Source organism: Neoarius graeffei, chromosome 1 (genome assembly GCF_027579695.1).
Source record: "Neoarius graeffei isolate fNeoGra1 chromosome 1, fNeoGra1.pri, whole genome shotgun sequence".
Lineage (NCBI taxonomy): Eukaryota > Metazoa > Chordata > Actinopteri > Siluriformes > Ariidae > Neoarius > Neoarius graeffei.
In genome coordinates, this window is record NC_083569.1 from 123,357,384 (window position 1) to 123,383,776 (window position 26,393).

The window sequence follows — 26,393 nt, forward strand, 5'->3', positions numbered from 1 at the left end:
TCACGGGCAGCTGCCCAGGGCCTCGGCCACTAGGGGGCCTCGGAGGTGGCAAGATCGGAAAATATGAAACGATATTTTCAGAAGTTTTGATCATACTGATAACATTTTTGATGCATTTCGCCACCCGTAAGGAAGCCCACCTTGTCCCATCGCATAAATCACCCGTCATTGTCAATATGATCACTGTCCACCATGTCTTCACACGCTACGCCAGCTTGAGTTCAATGATTTAATTAATGACTTCGCTTTCCAGAAAAGTAGGAAAGCGCCCTTGTAAGTTGACCCATGGCTGTCAAACTGAATGCGCAAAGCTGTGTGCCGCTGCTGTTTGGGACATTACGTGTGTGAAAGGATGAAATGTTTCACACAGCCTAACATTTTGAGATTTATTTCTGAGAAGCAAGATATTTTTCGCTCTTTGTTTTCGCTCTTTGTTTTCACAAGTTAAAAGTCGCCTGGATTCCAAAATGAAAGCGAACGGTTATATACCAAATGAATGTTCTTGTTCTGAATACTAAAGAAACTGCTGTAGGCCTCGGTTATGTTCTTGACATGTTGTTCATTGACTCACTCATTCAAAGGCTAAACTTTAGTTACCCAGACTTGTTAACCGTGATGTCTGATGGATTTTTTCACCATGCAGTTGCCTATTTCACCATTGCTTTTTCTCCATTAAAAAGGTGTTGATGGATATAAAGTTTTATCATTCAATAGTATTTCTAATTGTGCCGCTGTCATTATTTAAGTTTCTGTGTCTAGTTATAGCCCTTTTCCACTACCCTTTTTCAGCTCGCTTCAGCTCGCTTCAGCTCACTTCAGCCCGACACGGCTCGCGTTTCGACTACCAAAAAACAGCACGACTCGGCTCGCTTCAGCCCTGCTTAGCCCCTAAAACTCGCACGGTTTTGGAGTGGGGCTGAAGCGAGCCAAACCGAGCCGAGTCAGGTTGGGGGCGTGAGCAGACACTCCCCTGTGCACTGATTGGTGAGGAGGAGTGTCCTCACATGCCCACACACGCCCCGCGAGCACGCTGGGATCTGTAAACACCGTAAACCCGGAAGGAGAAGAATTACGAATTACGAGAATTTCTGAAGCCTTATGCGCCTCGCCTCATCTATACGCTCTTGCCAGTATCTGTTGGCGTTGTCGGTGACAACAAGCCACAGCACCAAGACCAGCAACACTAACGACTCCATGTCCTCCATGTTTATTGTTCAAGAAAGTCATCAAAATTTTGTATCAAAATTTTGATACAAAGTTTGATCGTGTGTAGGGTGTTTTGATGTCAAAAATTTGATGTCAAAATTTTGAGCCCAAATTTTGACATATCAAATCACTTTGATATTTTTTGAAGAGTCGTCGAATTATTGATGCGTGTGTGGGGGGCTTGATGGACAAGCGTTCACTTGGTGGTATAGACGAACGCATCACAGTGTCTTCTTTCAATATCAATGGATTGACAAGGTCCAATAATGCCGCTTTTCCACTACAAACGCGGCTGAGTCGTGCCGTGCTGAGTCGAGCTGAGCGGGGCTGTTGGAGTTGCATTTCGACTACAACCGCGCTGAACCGTGCTGGCTGGAAGTGGGTGGACACATTGGGTGGAGTTAGCGAAAGTGGGTGGACGTCACGTGATGTCGTTAAGCAGCGCAAACAGTGACATCAGTGATCTTTTAAGCGGTAGTCTCACGACCCGGATAGTAAACAATAAACATGGAGGACATGGAGTCGTTAGTGTTGCTGGTCTTGGTGCTGTGGCTTGTTGTCACCGACAACGCGGACAGATACTGGCAAGAGCGTATAGATGAGGCGAGGCGCATAAGGCTTCAGAAATTCTCGTAATTTGTAATTATTCTTCTTCCAGGTTTGCGGTGTTTACAGATCCCAGCGTGCTCGCGGGGCGTGTGTGGGCATGTGAGGACACTCCTCCTCACCAATCAGTGCACAGGGGAGTGTCTGCTCATGCCCCCAGCCTCACTCAGCTCGCTTCAGCCCCACTCCAAAACGGTGCGAGTTTTAGGGGCTAAGCAGGGCTGAAACGAGCTGAGTCGTGCTGGTTTTTGGTAGTCGAAACGCGAGCCGTGTCGGGCTGAAGTGAGCTGAAAAAGGGTAGTGGAAAAGGGCTATTACATACACAAGGCTGAGACTAGGACACACTGGCCTCAATGCCACACTACATATTTTAGGGAAAACTAATGGACTTTGTGCGAATGTCAAGTTAAAGAAGATGTAGAACACATTCTTTTCTGCTGTAAGAAAAATAACGATCATAGGGAAAAATGGTTAGAACAAGTAGGTAAAGAAGGAGACATTCATAACATTCTGAAAGAGGAGGGAATGCAGGGAAAGAGTATTAAAGCCCTTATGACATATCTGACAGACACTAGACTAATGGGTAGAATTTAGTTCCTTGCACTTTTTTTTTTTCTTCTCCCCCCATCATGCCGAAGACTTGACCTGACCAACTCACACACTCCTATACAGTAGGTGGCGATATACAATTAAATATTGTGAAACGCCATTAATCAGAAGAAGAAGAAGGCATGACTAGTCGCTGTGCGCGGCAGAGCGTGCGGTCGAACCCGGATCACTCGATGTGTTCCACGGCGCGTGCACATGCAGCGTCATTCTGCTCTGATGTTTGAATGAAAGCCGGTGAAAGCGGTTCGCACGCGCCCACGTTTCAACCGGATTTTCTGACACGGAAGAGGGACACGCCATGCCTGTATTCACCGGTACACACACACACACACACACACAGCTTACAGCCAAGGGATCGCGGGGTGTGTGCGAGGACCGGAAGTTAGCATGAGAGCTGTGCTATGTTAGCCTAGCCTAGCTTAGCTTAGCCTGGCTCACACAGTTTCAGTCTTTTTTCTTCTCTTTTCTTTTCTAAAACGTTAACGTGTTCTCGAAGTGTGTGTTTATCTTTAACCCGGTCACCGCACCGAGAAGCGGAAGTAGCGAGCTGTTCGAGCATGACTCAGTATGTTAGCTTTAGCTTTACTAAGCTAAGCCACAACTGTAGCTCGGACATTTGGGGGAAATTTTTTTTGTTTTTTAAATTTTATATGATTTTGTTAAAGGTTAATCCATGAACTTGGTGTTAGATTTAATATTGTTGTTAATAAAATAAACCTTGTGGTTTGGTACACAGCTAGTTTAGCTAGCTAGCTAGCTAGCTAGCTAAACTAGCATGCTAGCTTTCAAGACTTTTTTTTAATTTGTCATATACACACAGAATAACAGACACGGCGGTTTATTATCAGGTAATGAAACTCTTATTTTGCAGCTGCCCGACCAAACTACGCTTACCTATATATATATATAAGTGCATATGGAATGCAGAATATAAAGGTAGAGTGAGAAATGAAGAAGAAAGGAGAGGCGAACATAGAGGTAGAAATACTGTGCAATGTCTTGTGCAAAACTGCTAATATAATCCGTGGCTCAAAGCCTGATGGCCTGGGGGTAAAAACTGTTTGCCAGTCTAGCGGTCCTTGCTTTCACAAATGCAAGAGAAAATAATAACGAAAGTAAATTTCACTGCGGTTTTTTTTTAAGGGCAATTCCATGTAAATGTCAACCTCACCATCCAAAAATAAAGCAACATCAAAACCACTCCCAGAGATCTCACCTAGGCCTGTATTTTACACATGTGAATAAGTTGAACCAATTTGTAACCAACCTAATATGTCACTGTCAGTCTTTCTTTCTTATAATGTAAAATCCAAGCTAAAATCAACTTTGATCATGTACAATTCTATATTATTCCCACAAGCCACAGAAATCAAATCAAATCAAGTTTTTGTACAGCGCTTTTAACAATAAACATTGTCGCAAAGCAGCTTTACAGAATTTGAACGACTTAAAACATGAGCTAATTTTATCCCTAATCTATCCCCAATGAGCAAGCCTGTGGCGACGGTGGCAAGGAAAAACTCCCTCAGACGACATGAGGAAGAAACCTCGAGAGGAACCAGACTCAAAAGGGAACCCATCCTCATTTGGGCAACAACAGACAGCCTGACTATAATATTAACAGTTTTAACAGGTATAACCCTCAACTGTCCTCATGGGGCCGTCCTTCACAGGAGTGGGGCGATAAAACTCCGACCAGACACAGGGCACCAGGATGGATCAAGCAGGTCCGAGGGGCAGAAGAGGCCAGCATCTCAATCCCAGGATCAACATGTAACTCAGAGGGACAGATGGGGGGGGAGAGAAAGAAAACACGTTGTTAGGTATGCCCTAAAAATGACAAGTATTAAATCTGTGTGGTAGGCTCGCAGAGACGAGAGTCTTTACATCAGGCATGACGCACAATGGCATGTTAATATGGTAAAAAATATATCATGACCTGCTCTGGCTGGATGCTTGATTGGGTGATGGGAGCACACTCCTCAGCAATGATGAGATGCAGATGGGACCCTTAGGCCTGGCCAAGACAATTCAGTTACATTTCACCGGGTCTGGGACATGCGACAGAACGTCTGACGGCCGATTCCCTGCAGGCTACGATAGCCAATCGAGGTCCCCACCGTCTCCACCAAAAGATTTCCTGTTGACTCCATGTAACTCAGAGGGACAGATTTGGGGTGGGGGGGGGAAGAGAAAGAAAACACAGGTGGTTAGGTATGCCCAATGTCACCTGAATAAGTAGGAACAGTATACATATTGCACCGAGTACAAGCAGGGACTCCGGCAACTAACTATGACAGCATAACTAAAAGGAGAGAGCCAGAAGGTAACACAGGCATGAGGGAGCCCCGGGACATAAAGCAGCAGCCACTACACCGTCAACAAACTCGAGTGAGCAAGCGAGTGGGGACTGACAGCATCCATACATCCCAGTTTACCAAAACACTCTATGTCTGAGGACCCTCCAGATCTACTCCTTTACCTCATAAACACCATTAACAAAAGGCTTGACTAAACAGATATGTTTTCAGCCTAGACTTAAATGCTGAGACTGTGTCTGATTTGAAATGTATGCTAAAATCCACAAAACAGCAAAACAATAGCCATCCTAAATATTATTTAAGAACTTTGATAGTTTTAGCTGATATTTAGAGAGTTTTTCAAAGGGTTATGGTGGTTAAATTGCTGATTTTCTAAACATATGCCATGTCTATTTCAGACGCGTCACATCCATAACGGAATTTCGTCACATCCATAACGCTGACTTTTCCTTCCGAAACTCTGCATGAAATACAAAACATTTTAAACAAAGATTTTTTAATATTCACCTTGGACCCCTCTATCAAATGGATCTCTCCATTTCGACATTAGGTTTACAATTTCACAGAGTTTGATAAAAATCAGGGTCTCCGCGGATCCTTAAAAAGTCTTATTTTTAATGTGCGTTTTTTAAGGTCTTAAAAAGCATTATATTTCGCTATTTTTTGAGCTATGGTATTAAATTTCACATGGGAGGTATTAAATTTCATCCGGGTAGCCTACGGTAAATGAAAAAAAACCAAACAAACATATGTCTGGATTTTTTTTCCGCGCTGTTATTTATTCAACCAGCGTCGTTTGTTATCAAGATGCTGAACAAGTAGCACAAGAGCCGTTGTGTGTCTAGCACTAGTTCTAATAGCGCAGGAACCACGCCACTGGGGGCAGTGTGTTCTTTTATCCATGTAGTAGAACCATTGAGAGTAGAGCAGACGAGGAAGAAGTGGTTGAACTTGAACATGAGCGGAGATGGGGAAGTGTAAGTTTAGTAACAAGTGGCTTGAGGAGCCAAAATACAAAAGTTGGCGAACAACAGCAACTTCAGAATATGAAGCGAGATGTAAGGTATGTCGGAAAAACATCAAGTTAACAACAATGGGCTGTAAAGCCCTTGACGCTCACTCGAAAGGGGAAAAGCATATGCGCTATGCTGCTAGCCGGGCAACAACAGTCCCCATGCCAACGTTCGCCTCTACGGTCACAAAAAGTGCAACGCCAGCTTTAGCGTCTCCGGGTCCCAGCACAAGTGCTTTCGCGGCATTCGCCCCAACCGCTACGCTGAAGGCAGAAATACTGTGGGTTCTGCAGAAGATGCACTTATTTATTTAAAAAAAAATGCTTTGAACTTAACCTAGAGTGTGCTTTTTTTTTTTACTGTACGTATTTGTTCCACGGTAGTGGTCTTATTTTTTATACTCAGTGGTCTTAAAATGGTCTTAAAAAGTATTATTTTTGCTGGTCAGAAATGTGCAGAGACCCTGAAAATGTACAGTCACCCAAGAAAAGTGATACTTTTTCTGTCACATCCATAACGCATCTTTTATTGGCATTTCCTGGCATGCCCTAGATCAGCGGCCCCCGACCCCCGGGCCGCAGACCGGTACCGGTCCGTGGGTCATTTGGTACCGGGCCACACAGAAAGAATAAATAACCTGCACTATTTCTGTTTCATTCATTATCTGAGTCTGAACGATGTTTGATTTTGAAAAATGACCGGATTCTCTCCGTTACATCCGTCTATAACTCACGCTTGACCAGAGCATGTGAGCGGAGTGGAGTGGCGAGAATTTCGGTCCTCGCTCACGGAGGTGGTCGCGCCGCTCGCTCCCCAGTCAATGTCGCACCATGCCGCTTCACCCGTTACCGCTCAGCGCTCCACCAAGATTACATCCCGCTCCACTCCACGCTCGCTCAAAAAATATGTGCACGCATGCGCGTAGCGGACGCGGAGCACTTCCCGTATCTCTGCCCTCTGTCCCCCGCACTTTTTACAGCCATTACAACCACTTAATTAATTTTTAACACGTGGAAACGCGTTTTTCCGAGCCGCCTCTAAACGCATCATGAGCAGGCGGAGCGCAGGTGGCAAACAAACACCGCTGTCGTTCATTCTGAGCCACGTTGGGCATGCTTCAGACTCGTGATGTGAGCGGTAACGGGGCGAAACTGGAGCGGGCCATTGCCTCGCTCCATCCTTCCCATCCTTGGAAAAAAAAAATCCCGCTCCGCGCTCTTTTCAAAATTCGTCCGCTCTGCTCTTGACGCATGTCAAGACGCTTATCTCTGCGACCAAGAATGTTGGAGAGAGGACATTACTCATGTTATGTTGCTGACACGATGTTACGAGGATGCTGCTAATAAAGTTGCATACGAGTACACAGTGGATTCACGTTTATTACTATATTTAGAAAATACCACAGTTTATCCACCACACCTTAAAGGCTGGTCCGTGAAAATATTGTCTGACATCAAACCGGTCCGTGCCGCAAAAAAGGTTGGGGACCACTGCCCTAGATGTACTATGGGAATTGTTCTTGTTCTATCACTTCTCCAGTATGGTACAGCCTTAAAATATGCAACACCTGTTTAAATACTGGGAGACAATAAAACATGCACTGGGTCATTTGTTGCCATTTTGAGTTCAAGTGTCACGTCCATAATGCTGGAATTGCTCCTAAACAAAAACTAGAAAGCGTCTTAGTCCAGGTTTAGAGAGAAAGTAAACCGAATACTGAGGCACTGTGTGTGTGTGTGTGTGTGTGTGTGTGTGTGTGAACCCCTCCTGCAGTGAATGTGAAGTGGGGGAAGGAGAAGTTCGAGGCGGTGGAGCTCAACACTGAGGAGCCACCAATGGTGTTTAAAGCCCAGCTGTTTGCTCTGACTGGGGTTCAGCCGGACCGGCAGAAGGTCATGGTCAAAGGAGGAACGCTGAAGGTCTGACACACACACACACACACACACACACACACACACAGCACAGGGTTTTCATCGGTATGAAAAGTGACAGATTAGGCCGGGGGCCCCCTATGTGGATCCAGGGCGACGCCCTGGCAGGGGGGGCCCCGCCATCTGAAAACAAATTTCAGAGTTTCTAACAGCCAATCGTTAGATCTCCATGGTCCATCTGAAATAGAAATTCAACAGTGCATATTCTGGACCATCTCATTATCTGTAGCCGCTTTATCCTGTTCTACAGGGTCGCAGGCGAGCTGGAGCCTATCCCAGCTGACTACGGGCGAAAGGCGGGGTACACCCTGGACAAGTCGCCAGGTCATCACAGGGCTGACACATAGACACAGACAACCATTCACACTCACATTCACACCTACGCTCAATTTAGAGTCACCAGTTAACCTAACCTGCATGTCTTTGGACTGTGGGGGAAACCGGAGCACCCGGAGGAAACCCACGCGGACACGGGGAGAACATGCAAACTCCGCACAGAAAGGCCCTCGCCGGCCCCGGGGCTCGAACCCAGGACCTTCTTGCTGTGAGGCGACAGCGCTAACCACTACACCACCGTGCCGCCCTATAATGGACCAATTTCGTGTGTTTTTTTTTTTTTTTTTTTAAATTTATTTTTTATATATGAAAGTATGTCAGGCAGTGTTCTCCACGATCGTTAATGGCCATTATTAAAAATGTTCTGTTTCTGGTCCACCAGCCGGGTGAGTGCCGTTTGTGCGGTTGTAATTTTTTTTTTTAACGCCGGTTTTTCGACATTTTTTTTTCGGGTTCGTAAATCTAAAATCGAACTTGACATTTACGCATTCCGTGCAGAATATAGAATTGAATCAGCTCTGCGCATGCACCGTGCGGCGCAAAAAAATGGCAGCCACCATGAAGGAAGGAGATCCGGAGTTTTCAAACATATTTGCTTCAGTGTGAAATCGCAGAATGGTATTCTAGCGAACAACAAAATAGTAAAGATTCAGAAAAACAAATCATTCAGTGATCATTTTAATAGTGTAATTTCATCCGAACTCGGCCTAACGCTCGATTTAGAACTACAAAAAGCCCGTGTGTCGGACCAGCACAAACCGTTACTGGAAAATTCGTTTGATCTTGATCCATCCGAGACGTTACAAACAGCTTTTGAGTTTTGTTATGCGAAATTCATTACCTACTTTGTTAATGACCCTGACAGATCTGTAGGAGAACCTAATAGATCTATTCAAAATGAGAACGGAACTGAACACAGAAATGCGTTTACGGAACTAATGCAGGTTGGGTGGACAGAATTAAAAACTGTGTCTGTAGCAAATAAAAAGAACGAATTACACAACGAAATTATAAAAGACATCCAGAGAGAAGGACCTTGTCTATCTAGACATATGGCCCTTTTCCACTACCCTTTTTCAGCTCACTTCAGCCCGACACGGCTCGCGTTTCGACTACCAAAAACCAGCACGACTCAGCTCGCTTCAGCCCTGCTTAGCCCCTAAAACTCGCACCGTTTTGGAGTGGGGCTGAAGCGAGCCAAACCGTGCCGACTGAGGTTGGGGGCGTGAGCAGACACTCCCTGTGCACTGATTGGTGAGGAGGAGTGTCCTCACATGCCCACACACGCCCCGCGAGCGCGCTGGGATCTGTGAACACCGCAAACCCGGAAGGAGAATAATTACGAATTACGAGAATTATGAAGCCTTATGCGCCTCGCCTCATCTATACGCTCTTGCCAGTATCTGTCCGCGTTGTCGGTGACAACAAGCCACAGCACCAAGACCAGCAACACTAACGACTCCATGTCCTCCATGTTTATTGTTTACTATTCGGGTCGTGAGACTACCGCTTAAAAGCTCACTGAATCAGTGACATACAGAGCATCGTGGACGAGTTCGCGGAGCGCAAGGCTCGTCGTATGCCCTTCAAATAATGCGCGCAGTAGGCTATTGATGTTTTATTATGAGCCATGTACAGTATGTCACCTAATGTTCTTTGTTTCTGAGTTACATGCTCGTTTGAAGGACTTAATGTACAAAATAACATAGTTGCACCCCGTAGTGTTGAAATTGGTAAACACAGTGCATTCAGTGAGGTTTGCACCGCCCTCCTTTTATTTCTGACTCTTCCTGTCACCGTTGCAACCTCTGAGCGCTCATTCGTATGCCCTTCAAATAATGTGCGCAGTATAGGCTATTGATGTTTTATTATGAGCCATGTACAGTATCCTAATGTTTTTTGTTTCTGAGTTACATGTTCGTTTGAAGGACTTGATGTACTAAATAACATAGTTGCACCCGGTAGTGTTGAAATTGGTAAACACCGCAGTTGCGGACATTTTGTAGCCTAAAATGATGTTATGATAAGCTTTAATAAAGGGCCCGGTCATTTGCCCCGCCCCCGGCCCGGCTCTGACTTGTTCCGCCACTGTCACTGATGTCACTGTTTGCGCTGCTTAACGACATCACGTGACGTCCACCCACTTTCGCTAACTCCACCCAATGTGTCCACCCACTTCCAGCCAGCACGGTTCAGCGCGGTTGTAGTCGAAATGCAACTCCAACAGCACCGCTCAGCTCGACTCAGCTCGACTCAGCACGGCACGGCTCAGCCGCGTTTGTAGTGGAAAAGCGGCAATACTGGCCAAACTGAAGGAGCAAATGTAGTAATGAACATCACAAACTGCTTGTGGTATTTAGACGGCCGCCAGGACGTAATCAAAGAGGCAGTGGTGACGCCTGTTCGTGCACGGTAGGTTTTATAATAATATTATACAAATTCACTCTTATATTTTGCATAAAATATCTTTTTGCATTAAAAAAACAGATTACACTTTTACTTATTCCAGTTGTTGAAATGTGCCAATGGTAAGTGAAATTTTATTATGACGTATGGACCAGGCTAGGGTTTTTATTAAATGTGTCTGCTTTTGTAATAAACGGGTTTCTTTTTTAAGGATGGCCTAACGGCTAGAAGAGCTCTTAACGCCGACTCATAAACGCGCCGCCGAGCCTTAATTTTTGGCCGCCCAGGCAAAAAAAAAAAAAAAATTTTACTTCAAAGAAAAGTAAAAAAAAAACACGCCAATACAAACACCAAAGTAATTAATTCTCTGATCACAGATCGTTGATGCGCTTTACTTTACAATAGGTTCAACAGAGGCCCTTAACGCTCGCTCGCTCACTTGTCACTACGCATGTGTAGTGCGGCGACAGAGGAGTGCGTGTCAGTTAAGTGGCTCCGATTGCCTCAGACCTCCGAGAGGAGTACGGTGGAAAGAAAAGACATCAAATGAAAGGTAATTTTGTGTAGAATTCAACTAAAAACAAAGATATATTCTATTCAATAGACATTTCAGTAACGGAGTGACAAAATAAATGTAAAGTCGGCTCCCAGCGTCAGAAGATTTTGCACAAAAGCAGCTACTTGCGAAATAAATAACATGCAACTTGGATACCAGGAAATGGCATCTCAGGGTAGCCTAGTAAACTAGACCCACCCGCCTAGCGGCCAAAAATATTTTTGCCTACGAGTGGGTCTAGCCTCGGACCATACCAACAACACGCCCCGGGCATCAAATCGTGCCCGCCAATCACAACGCAAGGTTTTTGTTTGGATTCTTTGGGCGGGCTTTTGCAGGAGTGACGACAAGGCTGCGCGACGCTGGAGGGAGAAAGCACAGCAGGAAAGATGGCTACGGCTAGTGAACAGCACGCGTTTGACTCCACTTTGGAATCAGTTTTAGAAGAATTAGACTTGGAGTTTTCGTTGAAACATGAGCAGGAAGAGGCTCTCCGCTCATTCCTTTTCAAGAAGGACGTTTTCGCTGTTTTGCCGACCGGCTATGGCAAAAGTCTGATCTACCATCTCTACATGCTGTTTGTTTACCCTCCCCCACTGCTTTCTGTTGCACTGATTGGTCAGAGCGTTGGCCTATACGCACAGAGACAGTTTGAAAGACAACGGGTTGTTCCTACCCACACCCTTCGGAAATGTCTACGACTGAGACCAGACTAAATATTCACATTTAGTCTGGCTTGCCAGGCTAATCTGAGGGGTTTCTTATTTCAAAATTTTCTGGTGCGAGGAGGGACACGCCCCTCGCGAACCCCCCGGCGATGGCCGCTCAATACAACCACCGAGCTATAACTTCAGGTAGTGGAGAACACTGGTCAGGGTTTCCGCAGAGTCTTAAGTCTAAAATTTGATAATCCTCATTTAAAGGAACAGTCCACCGTACTTCCATAATGAAATATGCTCTTATCTGAATTGAGACGAGCTGCTCCGTACCTCTCCGAGCTTTGCGCGACCTCCCAGTCAGTCAGACGCGCTGTCACTCCTGTTAGCAATGTAGCTAGGCTCAGCATAGCCAATGGTATTTTTTGGGGCTGTAGTTAGATGCGACCAAACTCTTCCGCGTTTTTCCTGTTTACATAGGTTTATATGACCAGTGACATGAAACAAGTTCAGTTACATAAATTGAAACGTGGCGATTTTCTATGCTATGGAAAGTCCGCACTATAATGACAGGTGTACTAACACCTTCTGCGCGCTTCGGCAGCGTATTGATATCTGAGCTCCGTATCAATGCGCTGCAGAAGGTGTTAGTACGCCTGTCATTATAGTGCGGACTTTCCATAGCATAGAAAATCACCACGTTTCAATTTGTGTAACTGAACTTGTTTCATGTCACTGGTCATATAAACCTATGTAAACAGGAAAGACGTGGAAGAGTTTGGTCGCATCTAACTACAGCCCCAAAAAATACCATTGGCTATGCTGAGCCTAGCTACATTGCTAACAGGAGTGACAGCGCGTCTGACTGACTGGGAGGTCGCACAAAGCTCGGAGAGGTACGGAGCAGCTCGTCTCAATTCAGATAAGAGCATATTTCATTATGGAAGTACGGTGGACTGTTCCTTTAAGGCCTTAAAAAGTCTAAAATACTAGAATATTTTGCATTGTAGGTCTTAAATCCTTACGTCCATTTACGCATTTTTTTTTTTTTTTGGTTAAATGCGTTGATGATATTCATAATTAGTCATATAGGCTAGGCCTACTTAGTATCAGTAGGCTACGCTACAAACTACAAATGAGACACAGTGGAATCCGGCGTCTAGCCCGGTTGGCATGGTGATGCGCAGGGCATGGTACGCACGCATTTAGATAGTAGAGTGTCACGGTTTGTAGCAAAATGGGCAAATGCAAGTTTAACGACTGCTGGCTTGAACACAATGATTTCGTAGACTGGTTAAAACGTGTACCAAACAATCCAATTGAGGCGTACTGCACATTGTGCAAAAGAACACTCAAACTCGGCACCCTGGGTGTAAAGGCACCGGAATCGCACGCCATCACTCAATTTTGTTCACCGTTGTCAGGTCCAAGCACATCTCGAGACGGTGTATCAGCTAACTCCGTGCGAACTGTAACGTTACAACACACAAACCGTACGGAATCGAATGCCTCATCCTCAAGTGATTTGCGGGATGTCTTTGGCTCCACTGTAACTTAGTTCCTCATTAATGCAAGAGCGCACCCTAGGGATGTAATGAGTTCATTGGTGAATGATGGTAAATTTTATTTTAAAAGTAATTCAGGCTCTCCCAATTTTCTTTATTTTTTTTGTGCAGCATCAGTCTTAAATTTAACCTGTTATGGTCTTAAGTCTTAAATTGAACTTGTTGAAGCCTGCAGAAACCCCGGTATGTCCCTTTACACACTCATCCCGAAGGGTAATTTTGCACAAGGCCATCTGTCTACAGCAGAAAAAATTAAAATAACAAAACGCGTCTGGAAAAATCCCAAGGGAGTCTGGAGCCAGATTCGTGACGTCACCTGCGGAAGCGCCAGCAGGCTGTGAGAGCTTTGCACGGTTTCAGTGCACAGCCTGTGTAGACCAAGCGCTCCCATTTCTCTCTCACGGTGATGTAGTGGTTAGCACGGTCGCCTCACAGCAAGAAGGCTCCAGGTTCGAACCGAGTGTGCGGAGTTTGCATGTTCTCCCCGTGTCTGCGTGGGTTTCCTCCGGGTGCTCCGGTTTCCCCCACAGTCCAAAGACATGCAGGTTAGGTTAACTGGGCTGAGGTGCCCTTGAGCGAGGTACCCAACCCCTGACTGCTCCTCGGGCGCTTTGGGCTGCCCACTGCTCTGAGTGTGTGTTAGGGATGTTAACCAATGACCGTTTGACCGAATCAACAGCCCTATTCGCACGGGATAAGTATTACCTATGGACCTCCGGTAATTCGCAATTACCCCCGCACCTCTGCGTTATTGTGTGGCGCATTCGGACGGGATAAGCAAAAGTCTGTTTGTAGTTGTGGTCAACAAGGCCTTGAAGTACACTATACCACCCTTTCCTATTGTAGTAGTCAGTGGGATAGTTCTGCGGAGCAATGATCGGGATGTGTGTCCCATCCAAAGCACCAACACACACATGGGGAATCCGGTCTTCCTCTCGAAACCGTTGATGATTCCGTTGACCTCCGGAACAGATTTTGGGCCCCCTCACAAACACCTTCCTGAGATCACTCAGCGCCTCCCAGAAGATGTTGCATGCTGTGCTGGTCCCAATGGCAAACAAGTTGGCAACATCGTGGAATTCCACATTACTTACAAGCCTGTAGATTGTGAGTGCCACCCTCTTCTCAACAGGTATTGGTGCCAGCATGTTGGTGGTTTGGGGCTTAATGTGTGGGCGCAGGTGGTCACACAGCTTCTCAAAGGCCTCTTTGGGCATTCGGAAGTTTTGGTACCAGTCTTTCTCCCGAAAGTTCTCCAGCACCTCCACTTCCCAGAAGGACAGGCCTTTCTCCCTGGGTCTTCTCTCAGGGTACCAGATATCAGCTATAAACAAGGTTGGGTAGGTGGTTAGAATAAAGGCGCGTTTGGCAACAATCAATACAGTTGTAGCATGTTGGAAGTGCCAACATATTACTGTAGTACATTAATGGTGCATTAATAAGGTAGGATGAAAACACAGTAGGCATAAGAATAGCACTGTATCCAAATTAAGAGAGGGGAAACGCATATGATAGGGATGCAGTACGTTTGCTCCACGCTCTCAAAATGAGAAGGCGGGGTCACTGCAAATGAAAACAGTCTCGAGATGACAATGTAAGTGAACAGGCAGCTTATGGCGCTGTTTACACATAGCCGGGTATTTTGCTAAACGAACATATTTGTCTTCCCTCCGTTAACCAAAATATCTTCGTATTGCTGTGTCATGGGGGTTAGCGTGGCTCCTTACCATATGCTGCCACACAAGCCATCCAGTTGAAGATTCTTCGTGCTTTCTTCTTGGAGCTGTTTCTGCTTATCTGGTTCAAATACGGGATAGGCCTACTACCACTTGCCCCGAAATGCTGTTTATCAAAATTTCGCCCGTATCCTCCATTATTCACTCCAGAAAAGTATAAGAGACGCACGTTTAATAATTACAAACACAGACATGCGCATTCACACGGGACTTGTATTACCACTGGACGTCTGTGTTTTGCCGAAACACAGTAGGTAATTCGCGGCGGAATTATTACTTGGCAAATTACGGACATGGCGCATTCGCACGGGACTAAGAACTCAGACATTCTCTAATTATTCCGAATTACCAGAGGTCCACAGGTAATACTTATCCCGTGCGAATAGGGCAAATGTCAACCGGTTAATTTTTTTTTTTTTTGGTTGTCGGTTAAAAAAAAAATCGTTTTGGAGCGGAGAACCTGGAATTGTGTGTTGTAAACGCTTGGGGCATGCCATGCGGTGTAAGGACGACAGCTGACAAATCAGAAACACCCATTCAGTCATGTCCCGCCCCAGTTGAAGACCGCTGCCACTCGGCGAAAGAAAAGTCTCAGTGTTGGATTAAATTTTACTACGTAACATCAAGGAAATTCTTGACTATCAAAGAATCAAGAACACGGCGCATGAATGAAGTCGATGGTTGATTAGTCTGGTGAATATTAATGTCAACGTAATAATAATACACAAGATCTGAACTAAAACCTGGTTACTCACTGATGTTACTTAGCATCAGACAGTTGCTATATTAGCTTAGCGGCTAATCAGCTCAGCTCCAGCTATAAACTTTTCAAAGTTTATAGCAGTAGCTGGAAAACAATTGCAGTCTCACTTCGAAGTATGCAATATCAACACTCAGCCTGCCTTGGCCAGTGCATTCTGAAAGTATGTTTCGGTCTGTAGCCAACAATGCATGTTATTGCAGCTCGTATCTCTCCACGCAAACTAAAGGCGCAGATGCCGACTTTTGGAGGGAAGGGGAGAGAATGAAATGACAGCGGTGTCTGAGGGGGAGTGACAAACGCAGCTTTTATGTCAGTGACGGCTTCAGAGCAACTTCAATACCATGCAGTAACGGCGTGTTGATATTGGTAACGGCGTTATAACGATTGTAGCTAATTAATTTGATTACCCGGCGTTGTAACAGCCTTTATTTTAACGCCGTTATTCCCATCACTGAATGTTATGTACTTCTTCTGGCACTTGACTTTATTTTCAACGCCATCATGGCCAACTGAAACTGTCTGTAAGCTGGAGCCATTTGTCCTCCGCTCCAATACAAACCCCTCGACATCAGTGCCGCGTTTGACTAAATCAGGGATGTGATTATTTTTTTTCCGCGAATTCACGGAATTCCGCTTTTTTCACCTCAAAATTTGAAATTTTTTTTTCCGATTTTTCGCTCAAAAATCCGCATTCGTATCCTATTCGTTCCGACTTTCAGTAATTCGGTCATTGAGATGAAACGAGGTACGTGATTGGCCCATCGCTCTGTAACAACCAATGAACGCGCTTGTTAGATAGCTGTACGTAAGCTCGCTTCAAACAGAGTTGAAAGATGGCAGCCTCCGTGATTGAACGTAAAGATGCAAATCGAGTTAAAGAAATCGACAGAATAGTGAAAAACAAGTCCCGCTGGGAATGGTTGGAGAACGAGGTTGCTACAGACGTTGGATACAAGACTGTGAGACATTTGTTCAGCGATTTCGTTCTTTGGGGGGAGGGCAGAGGTCTCTGGCTGTCAAGTTTGGGCAGGCTGGGACCTCCCCTGCCCGAGCTACGAGCGTGCAAAGTCGGGCTGGAGCCCGGGATAGAAACGAAACCTGAGTGAGTGAACACAGTAGTTTTGAATATCCTTAAGTGAATGAACACTGTGGAGTTATGATTATCCTTTGGTGAGTGAACACTATAGAGTTATGTATATGAAGTTGACATTGCTAGAGTAGAAACTGCAGAAAAAGTGACTGATGTGCTGGAACTGGACATGGATGCTCGCATCTTTTTTTCTTTGAGAGTTCCTGAAGACTTGTGGATGAATTCTTATGTTGCATCATGTTGGTTTGAAAAGGCACATTTAGGTATGTTCAACTTCGACAGTAATTGAAAGTATAAATTTTGTTTTTCCTTTATACAGTTTTCTATTTATTCTAATGCAGATGATTTAATTTAGAATGACATTTTTAGGGTTCATGTTTTGGTTTTTTGTCAGTTAAGAATCATTGAATGTACTATAGGGGCTCAGAGTTGCATGTTGACCATTAAATTGGCTTGAATTTGTTAATCATGACAAGTTTTTTCTTGTGTGTTTGCTTGCCTTTTTAGTACAATTTTTAAGTCAGAAAACCCCAGAACCCCGGCTAAAATTTTCAGATAATTTCACCAGCCCCAAATCACATCCCTGCTAAATGTTTCGCGCTGTAGAAAAGGTAACATGAGTGGAGGGCAGCAACTGGGACTGAATGTGCGGATGCTCGCGGTTAGATTTAGAATAGATTCTAATAATTACAATTCTAGAATTTTAAACTCGTAGGTTAACCAGCTAATGAGGCTCGGTGGTCGGTCAAGATTGTTTGTTTTTAGTTTTCGCCATCCCTAGTGTGTGTGTGTGTGTGTGTGTGTGTGTGTGTGTGTGTGTGTGTGTGTTCACCAGGGCTTTGAACCGGATTTTTTTTCCTATTGGTTCGTTCCGAACAGAAACGGAATTTTAACGTTTCCGGTTTTGGGTTCCACCATTAAATAGACGTTCCCGAACCGGTTAGAACAAAAAAATTTCGTTCCCGGAACGGTTAATTACGTTCCCTGTCAGCGGTTTAACAAATGGCTATAAAATTATGTCTCTGTCTCATCCAGCTTAAGCCAAATGTAGGCTAATTCTATTACAACCTTCATTAAATAAGACAAGAAATAATTCAAAGCAATTATTATTTCAAATGTTGGCGATTTGGATTCTCAGTATGTCTTCCCATCTACACAAACAGAAAAAGTGCCAAAAATGAAAGAGAATTCGTTTAGTGTGTTACCAAAGGCTAGTCAGGCCCTATAGAGGGCTACCGCATGACGTCACCGCGCCGCGAGATTTTGTTAGGCGCCATATTGGAAGTACACATCTATGCAAGTACATACATTCATAACAAACTACAGCTGAAATGTAGCCAGGGCCGGTTCTGCCCTAATCTGGACCCGGGTGCAACATCGCGCAACCCCCCCCCCCCCCCCAAAAAAAACCAGTCTAAATCAGGACAACCATCACATAACTATAACTATAAACATTTTATATCAACTATTTTAACTAAATGGGCTATAATCAATAAGCCTGCAGGCAGCCACGGCGGGCTGCCTCAGAAAACTAACCATTTGTCCTACCTTAAAACTCGTTTTGCATTTTCTGCCTCCTTTTTTGTATTTTCGACCCTGCGTTTATTTTCTTTCCTTTTCTGAAAACCCGATTTGTGTCCAGACATTTTGTTCTGCTACCAACGAACTAACTCGTCAGGTCTCGTCTCTCGAGCCCGCGATGATTCCCGTGGGAAGGGCAACAATTGATACATTTTTACAAACAGCCAATAGGGAGGTTGCAACGTTCAGGCTCTTCTTTGCTCAGACACTCAGTAATGCACTTACTCACTAGCAGTCCACCTTCCCGCTCTCTCCATTCAATCAGCGAACGTCACACAGGAAGTGAACCCCAGCGGGTCATAGAAACTTGCGCAGGAGAAGAATGGCTTTTTTATTTGTAGGCTACGGAAACTTTGAGGATCGAAATAAAAACCGGTATTAACCGGTTACCATTATTTTTAATAAGCGTTTCTGTTCCGGAACATAAATAATAAAGTTTCTGGTTTCGTTTCTGTTCCATGTGAAATAGAAAAAGTTCCCGGTTTTCGTTCCTTGAACCGGTTCAAAGCCCTGGTGTTCACTGCTTCAGATGGGTTAAATGCAGAGGATGAATTTCACTGTGCTTGAAGTGTGCATGTGACAAAGGTTTCTTCTTCTATTGTCGGTCTTTTGGGAAACGATGAGTACTAATCCCATCAAGATTGGTGTTGCTACACCCGCCTACGATACATCTGTTCACCATTTTAATAATTACGCGATAACGTTGAAGAAATTTGCAGAGAACCACCAGGTCGTTTTCTCATAAACAAACCAGCGCTGGCGTAGGATTCAGAGGGAGGCGTCCCGCACGCGACGTCACGAAAATCAACGTTTGCCGGGAAATCCAAATGGCAAGTTTTTTCAGAGGCGGACCAATTCGCCTCAAATGGCTCGATTTCAACTGGATTTTTCTGGTACTGCGCAAGGAAAAAAAATTTCAGAGAATGCATGGATTAAAGTTTTCCGTCGTGTGACGGATTTCCGTCAGCTGAACTCTCCCGAGGCCAAATGTGAGGTCGGTGCTGATCCGAGGAGAATTAAAATGACGGGTGGTTGGGTAGAGATTGGGTTATAACACTGATGTGTTGCAACACCATCAACTACCAGCAGGGTTTATTTAACTTTTTTGTTTTTGAGCCATGCTTCGTGTCGTTCATTTCCTAGGTTTGATCATGTTTAAACGTTCACTGTCTACAGTGCGGCATTAAAAAAACATGCGCTGTCAAAATTGGCAAAATACATTCCCATGTGCTTGGCGTGCTTGTGTCTGACCATTTCTGTTTTGTATTAAATTAAATCTTGCCAAAATGACTTGGTTCAAACCTGGACATGTAGAAATAGAGCATGTAAAAAAATAAAGCCCGGAAAGCCCGCTCCTCTGCTTCAGCCAGACTTGAAGACCCGACGGTGCAATGCTTGCAGACCGTCAGAAGTAATTAGACCTAAATTTATAGCTAACAAATCAGCAGACGCCCCAACAATTATTATTTTCGTTAGGCCAGTGTGTAAGGGATGTTAGAACCGTGCCTTATAGCCTACGTTATATCACAATTTAAAGGACGTTTGAGGAGTTGGAGGCTGCGAGCGCAATGATGTTCCGACATGCGCTAAACTTTATTCCCTGAAAATCATACACCAGCGTTCAATGCCCCAAACAGCCAAAATGTCTCGAAGACTACGGTTAAATAATAATCATAGCCTACTCAGTTAAATTACGTCAAAACATCTGTTTCTGGCCGATGAAATGATGGAGGAAAATGAGAACGAACGCAAAGTAGATAGCAGCCAACTTCACGCGATCTTTTAGGGAACTTAACACTCGTGTTGGCCACAATATTTCTCTTGAATTGTTTTTGAAGTCGTATTCAACACAAAGTAAGGTCAAATTATAATTTTAATTTAAGCGAAGATCCAAACTTTTTTCTATATTGACGTCGAGCGTAGAGGAGCATGTCATTCTGCTTTCGGTTTCGGCAGCATGGATGCGCTCTACATGAAAGAAGGCACTGATGTGTCTGCCATCGATAAAGGTGTAAAACAAGTGGAGGTGGGCTTGGCTGTACGAAATAGGTGAAAACGGAAAGCCATTTAGTTCATGGTGCAAAAAACTAAACATTCCAGGCGCAATAGAAAGAGAGTGCAATAAATTGAATATATTAATCCATTAATTAATTGATAATAAAGTTATCAGTTCTAAGTTAACCATTCTCAGAATTTCATCGAAATCCACCCATAACTCCCCCCCCCCCCCCCCCCCCCCCCCCCCCCCCCGGTAAGTCAATTTTTTTTTTTGCTTTAATCCATGGAGAATGCAGAATGTTATAGATATTTGACCAAAGTTTAATATAAAATAGAATTACATCGATCTTGCTCCTGAATTTACCCGCGATATGCACTTTATCTCTGATCAAATAGTGTTGTAACAAAAATGTGCATGAAAATACGACCAGTGGTTTGCTCCAGCTTACGCAATCCAATGAAGAGAATCGATCATCATGACCTCCTGTTGATCACAAAGGGATCTGAACCCCAGACCTGCCACCTTAAAATAAGTTGCTGTATTACTCTAACTGTAATGATTTAGAACAGTGGTTCTCAAACTTTTTATACTCTGTACCACCTGAGAAAATACTGAGCTCTCTGAGTACCACCATGATGACCAACATTATAATACAGCAGCATAGGCCTTCCCTGTTAGCTTCAGCCACACAGGAGAGAGGTTTATTCCTTATTATGGTTATTTATTGATCGCTGTTAACACCGAATCAGACATTTACAACTCTGTCCAACAATTCTCACATACTCCTAGATACACAGCGCAATACAATACACACTCAAATTGCAACTGAATGAAAATGGCACAGAGCCATACAGTACATATTCGACCTCTACAAAATTATGCTCCTAATCTGGCCCACAAATAACACAAACATCAAGTCTTTTTTTTTCTCAGCAGAAGATATGTGAAACATCAAACATCTCGGCACAAAAAAAAGAATCCTGAAGACTTGCATTGCCGCAAAAATGTAAAAGCCAGACATAATTTTTCACATTTCTTTTTAAACGTTGTATTTATTATGCACTGTATGTTTCAGGGTTTTTTTTTAGCTGAAAATGTTAATGCGAAAATATGACTTTCCCCCGCGTACCACCAGAGAGCGCTCGCGTACCACCGGTGGTACGCGTACCACAGTTTGAGAACCACTGATTTAGAATGTTTCTGATGCAATTACCGTAATATATGTAGAACTAAGATGCACTGAAAAAAAAAAGTAAGGCAACTGCATATTATAAAGTTTAAATTTTGGCACTTTATTAAATGGATGAGATTAAGATTAAAACATATATATTTAAAGGAAAAGAAAACTTGATTCATACATTTACGTTTGCGGAAAGATTATGTATTTATAAACGCGTTCATGAATGATAAGAGACGAGATCAAACTTTTGTGATTAAAATCAGTCGGCTTTGTCCGTCTGGTGCGGGACGACATCGGCAGCCAATGAGATCGCTTATAATGAATCGGAATATTCCGGGATGTCCGACGGTTTCTTTCAATATTTTTATTGGACGGTTTGAACACGTGATCTTGATGCAGCCAACAGATTACGGTTTGTTTACATCATACCGCGCGGACATATTACTTTGACAGAATCGACACAAATATCAATCAGTATGTAAATGGATCTGTTATTTGCTCTCCTATGTATTGAGTTACTTATGGGTAGGAAATTTAACGTATCGGTATAATATGAGTAGCACGCTGTGTGAGCACAATCGCTATCAGGCGTGTTAAAATGTAAATAACTTTTCTAGAATTTCACCAAAACTCACTGAATTTTCAGCATTGTAAGAGAACTCCCTAAAGTATTATTCAGCAAAACCCCGGAATGATGGCACAAATCTAGAATTTTTAACAGAATTTTAGTTCTTAAAATTTAACGTAATTATGGATGTCACGCGTGCTGTTTTGATCAAATATTCTCTATAATAAAAAATCGCTTAAATATTATAAAGTCTTTTAATGTATCAAAAATAATTTTGATAAAGCAAGGAAATTCGTAAGAATTTTTTTCTTTTGCTTGTTGTGCGCATCACGCTACCAAAATCTAACTAACCCCTTCACGAACAATTCCAACTTTCATGGACTTGTAGCGCGAATAAACCTTTAAAAAAAAAAAAATACTTCTCAGCCAGTAAATTAGAATCCTGGTGATTTATATCCTCGTAGCTTCAGTAGATCTAGAGATTTAGTCGATTTAGTAAATCCCATCTATGGTGAGAAGTGCTGCTGTAGTTGAGAAACTCTCATTCCTCCCACTTCCAACTAACTCCGTGACCCAGACCAAAATAACAGTCACGCTCATCACTTAAGGATGATTTATGCCAAGTTTCACGGAAAAATACAGCGAAATAAACTTGCTAGAAGCATTTTTCAAAATCCCAAACATTATGAAACATTTCTTGTAGGGTTTCAGGTTACAAATTTCGAGAATAGAGAAATTGCGGCGCAAAAGTTTGCCACTAAACTCGCGAAAATACTCCATCCTAGCGAGTTTCACAACCGAACTAGGCTACGTGACAGTCCGTGACCACCCAGGAATGTTCTAGAAGGTACGCTTCTAGGCACGTGCGATCGAGAAAGATGCCACGTGAAGGTAGTAAAGGTAGTATTTCCACTGTCTTATGACGTTTTTGCTTGTTTTAGCGCGATAAACAATGCATTGTGGGTAATCATTAAAATGCTGATTTCAAGGTTAAAATGGGTAAAAACAACTAATTTATATAGATATTGTAAAAATTGTGCCTAATAGTTATTTCAGTACATAAAATCAAAACCTGAATTTTTAATTTTTTCCCTATGTTACACCGTTGTGCATCTATAGCATGCTACTCATCATAAATCTAAGCGTATTGGCAGGCAGAGCAAGCGGATCGGGCCCGATACGCTAAAACGCTTTGGGGAAAACCATGAGTCATTCCTGGGTCTCATGGCAATTACAGTTCGTATGCCACAAAGCCTAATCGAGATTTGGGAAATCAGAACGTAACACGAAAGCTTGCAGGACGAAGAAATCGAATGTATAACGACAAAGGTGCCAAATAGCAATAATTTTTTTTTTTTTTTTTTAAATTTAGTTTTTATTGAACAATGAAGAAAAACGAACAAAAACAAACAAAAGAATCATTACAGAGACCAGACATTTACATTTACAAATATACACAAATAGACATAGATAAAAACAAGTAGTGCTTATTCATTCTCTCTTTGGGATATCCATTCAGTCTATAATTTCACAAATTTCTTCATTAGTAATCGGTGTGAAAGTGATTTTCTCCATCAAGTATATATCGTTGATTATATCAGTCCGTTCTGCTGTTGTGGGTGTGTCTGATTGCAACCAGTGTCTTGTAATAGATTTTCTGCCAGCAGATATCAGAATACCAAACAAATATCTGTTAAGATGTATTTCTTGGTCTGTGTGAAAAGCAGTATCTCCTAACACAAAGATGTTGAATTCAAAAGGTATGGTTAGATCAAATATGTTTTCCATCTGTTCGTGTATCTTTGACCAGAACTGTCTGATTACTGGGCAATCCCAAAATATATGCCAATGATTGGCCTCCTGATTTCCGCATAGTCTCCAGCAAGTAGCATTCCCTGATGAGATGTGTGTTTTCTGTTTTGGGGTGGTAAAAATCGAACCAAACATATCCATCCAAACTCTCTCCAGGTATAAGAATTGGTACATTTCCATTGGAATTCACAACAATTCAACCATTCTTCCTCTGACATCACCCGGCCACTTTCTACTTCCCATTTATTCTTAATATATTCTGTAGAGTCAGTTTGTTTAGACATAAAAGCTTGGTATAGTTTTGATATGAGACCTTTGTTCAAGGGGAAGTAGGCTCCTACTAGAACAACCTTGATTACTGGATCATCAGTATCTATATGTTTTTTAATGTCTTGATCAAAATAATGGCGTAACTGTAGGTATCTGTAGAAGTCTTGTCTTCCTAGGCCGTGTTTTTCTTGCAGTGTTTGAAAATCTTTCAGAGTCCCTTTTTCCATTATAGAGTAGAATGTTGTTATACCATGGGTTATCCACATCCTGAATCTATCATCTAGTTTGTTTGGTTTAAAATTTGGGTCAAAAGCACACCATCTGAGTATCCTAAGTTTTTCATGCAGGCAATAATTGTTTTTTAAATGTAAACTGGACAGGGTTCTCCACTTTTCAAAAATAAAAGGTGGCGGGGCCCCAGTGGGACGAAGCTGACAGACTTTTTTTGACAGTGAAACTGGCCAGTAAATGGATAGAAAATGCTAAATCATTGTTAAAACCATTTTACAAAAAATTAACGCATTCTTGCTGTACATATCTTTATTGTCAATGTGAGACTCGTTTGACATTTCGGTTGAGACTGATGCGCCTGTTGCGCATCCCTGAATTAATTATATTTTTTTCCTGTGTGAGGAAAAATAAATGAACTTCCATGCATAAACAAAATACCCGATTACAATAAATGCATATATTTTTTACAATGCACATAATTAATGTTAATTGGGTGAAACCACTCCAATCCGTGCCCGAGACTGGCACTACAAAGCCACCCCGGCCTCCGTAGTTCGGGTCCTTTGACCCAGGAACCCAGAAGTCCTGCAGGAAACAAACACTGAAGCAACGGGAAAATGCAGCTCTCGCCTACACGATCACAGATACGTAAAATAAAAGACCTGGACTTAACTAATGTACGTGTGCGCTGTTATAGGATTACTGTAACTAAGCGTAACCGTTGCACAATAACGCTACAAACGCCTGCAGAGTTATTTAGCTGCTGGCTAGTTATTCTGGCCACTTCAGGCCGCCCCGTATGCATTCGTTTAATGGTCTTCTGCGTGTTAAATAGTTACAAAATTATACTAAAGCGAATACTTAATTTGGTGTATACTGATGAAGGGTTTTTTTTTTTTGGCCAAGGGAAGGGTGGCTGGCCAGAATTATAATGTAGTGGCGCGCCACTTTTAAAAGCGCCCAGGGAGAACACTGCTGGGCATTTTCCGCAAGACTTGCCAGTTTTTTCGCAGTCGCCATCAAGCTATACCATACAGGATAGGGTCGCCATCTTACCATGCGGGAACCACGTGATATGCTATAATTTAATACGCGCTAAATGATTGGACGATATAAGAAAGATTAGCCAATCGGTTCCCATGTTTATCTAGTCACCAGGGATCGAAACGGGAATTTGGGAGCACTGGTCCATTTGGACCAGTGCCTCTCAGAGGTCCGTATTTTCAACTGTCTATAAACTTCTTCCTCAGTCATCTCATTATCATCACAATCTTCAAAACCCTCATCCAGATCATCATCATCTATCGGGTCATACACCACATCATGCTGCGCCTCCTCGTCATCTTCATCTTCCACCTCGTCATTCTGTCTCTCCTGGGGCTCGACATCTCCTGCCACATACAGTGGGGCAAAAAAGTATTTAGTCAGCCACCAATTGTGCAAGTTCTCCCACTTAAAAAGATGAGAGAAGCCTGTAATTTTCATCATAGGTACACTTCAACTATGAGAGACAGAATGGGGGGAAAGAATCCAGGAAATCGCATTGTAGGATTTTTAATGAATTAATTGGTAAATTCCTCGGTAAAATAAGTATTTGGTCACCTACAAACAAGCAAGATTTCTGGCTCTCACAGACCTGTAACAACTTCTTTAAGAGGCTCCTCTGTCCTCCACTCGTTACCTGTATTAATGGCACCTGTTTGAACTCGTTATCAGTATAAAAGACACCTGTCCACAACCTCAAACAGTCACACTCCAAACTCCACTATGGCCAAGACCAAAGAGCTGTCAAAGGACACCAGAAACAAAATTGTAGACCTGCACCAGGCTGGGAAGACTGAATCTGCAATAGGTAAGCAGCTTGGTGTGAAGAAATCAACTGTGGGAGCAATTATTAGAAAATGGAAGACATACAAGACCACTGATAATCTCCCTCGATCTGGGGCTCCACGCAAGAT

General features: G+C 43.3%; 1 protein-coding gene across 1 annotated transcript in view; it reads left to right on the forward strand.

Annotated features, from left to right (window-relative positions):
• Positions 1-2,536: 2,536 nt before the first annotated feature.
• Positions 2,537-26,393, forward strand: part of usp14 (ubiquitin specific peptidase 14 (tRNA-guanine transglycosylase)) — a 47,836-nt gene continuing 23,979 nt past the window's right edge. Inside the window, exons 1-2 of the mRNA XM_060916395.1 lie at positions 2,537-2,735; positions 7,529-7,674. Of these exons, the coding sequence (XP_060772378.1) occupies positions 2,720-2,735; positions 7,529-7,674 (162 nt within the window). The 5' untranslated portion in view covers positions 2,537-2,719. The remainder of the gene's footprint in view (positions 2,736-7,528; positions 7,675-26,393) is intronic.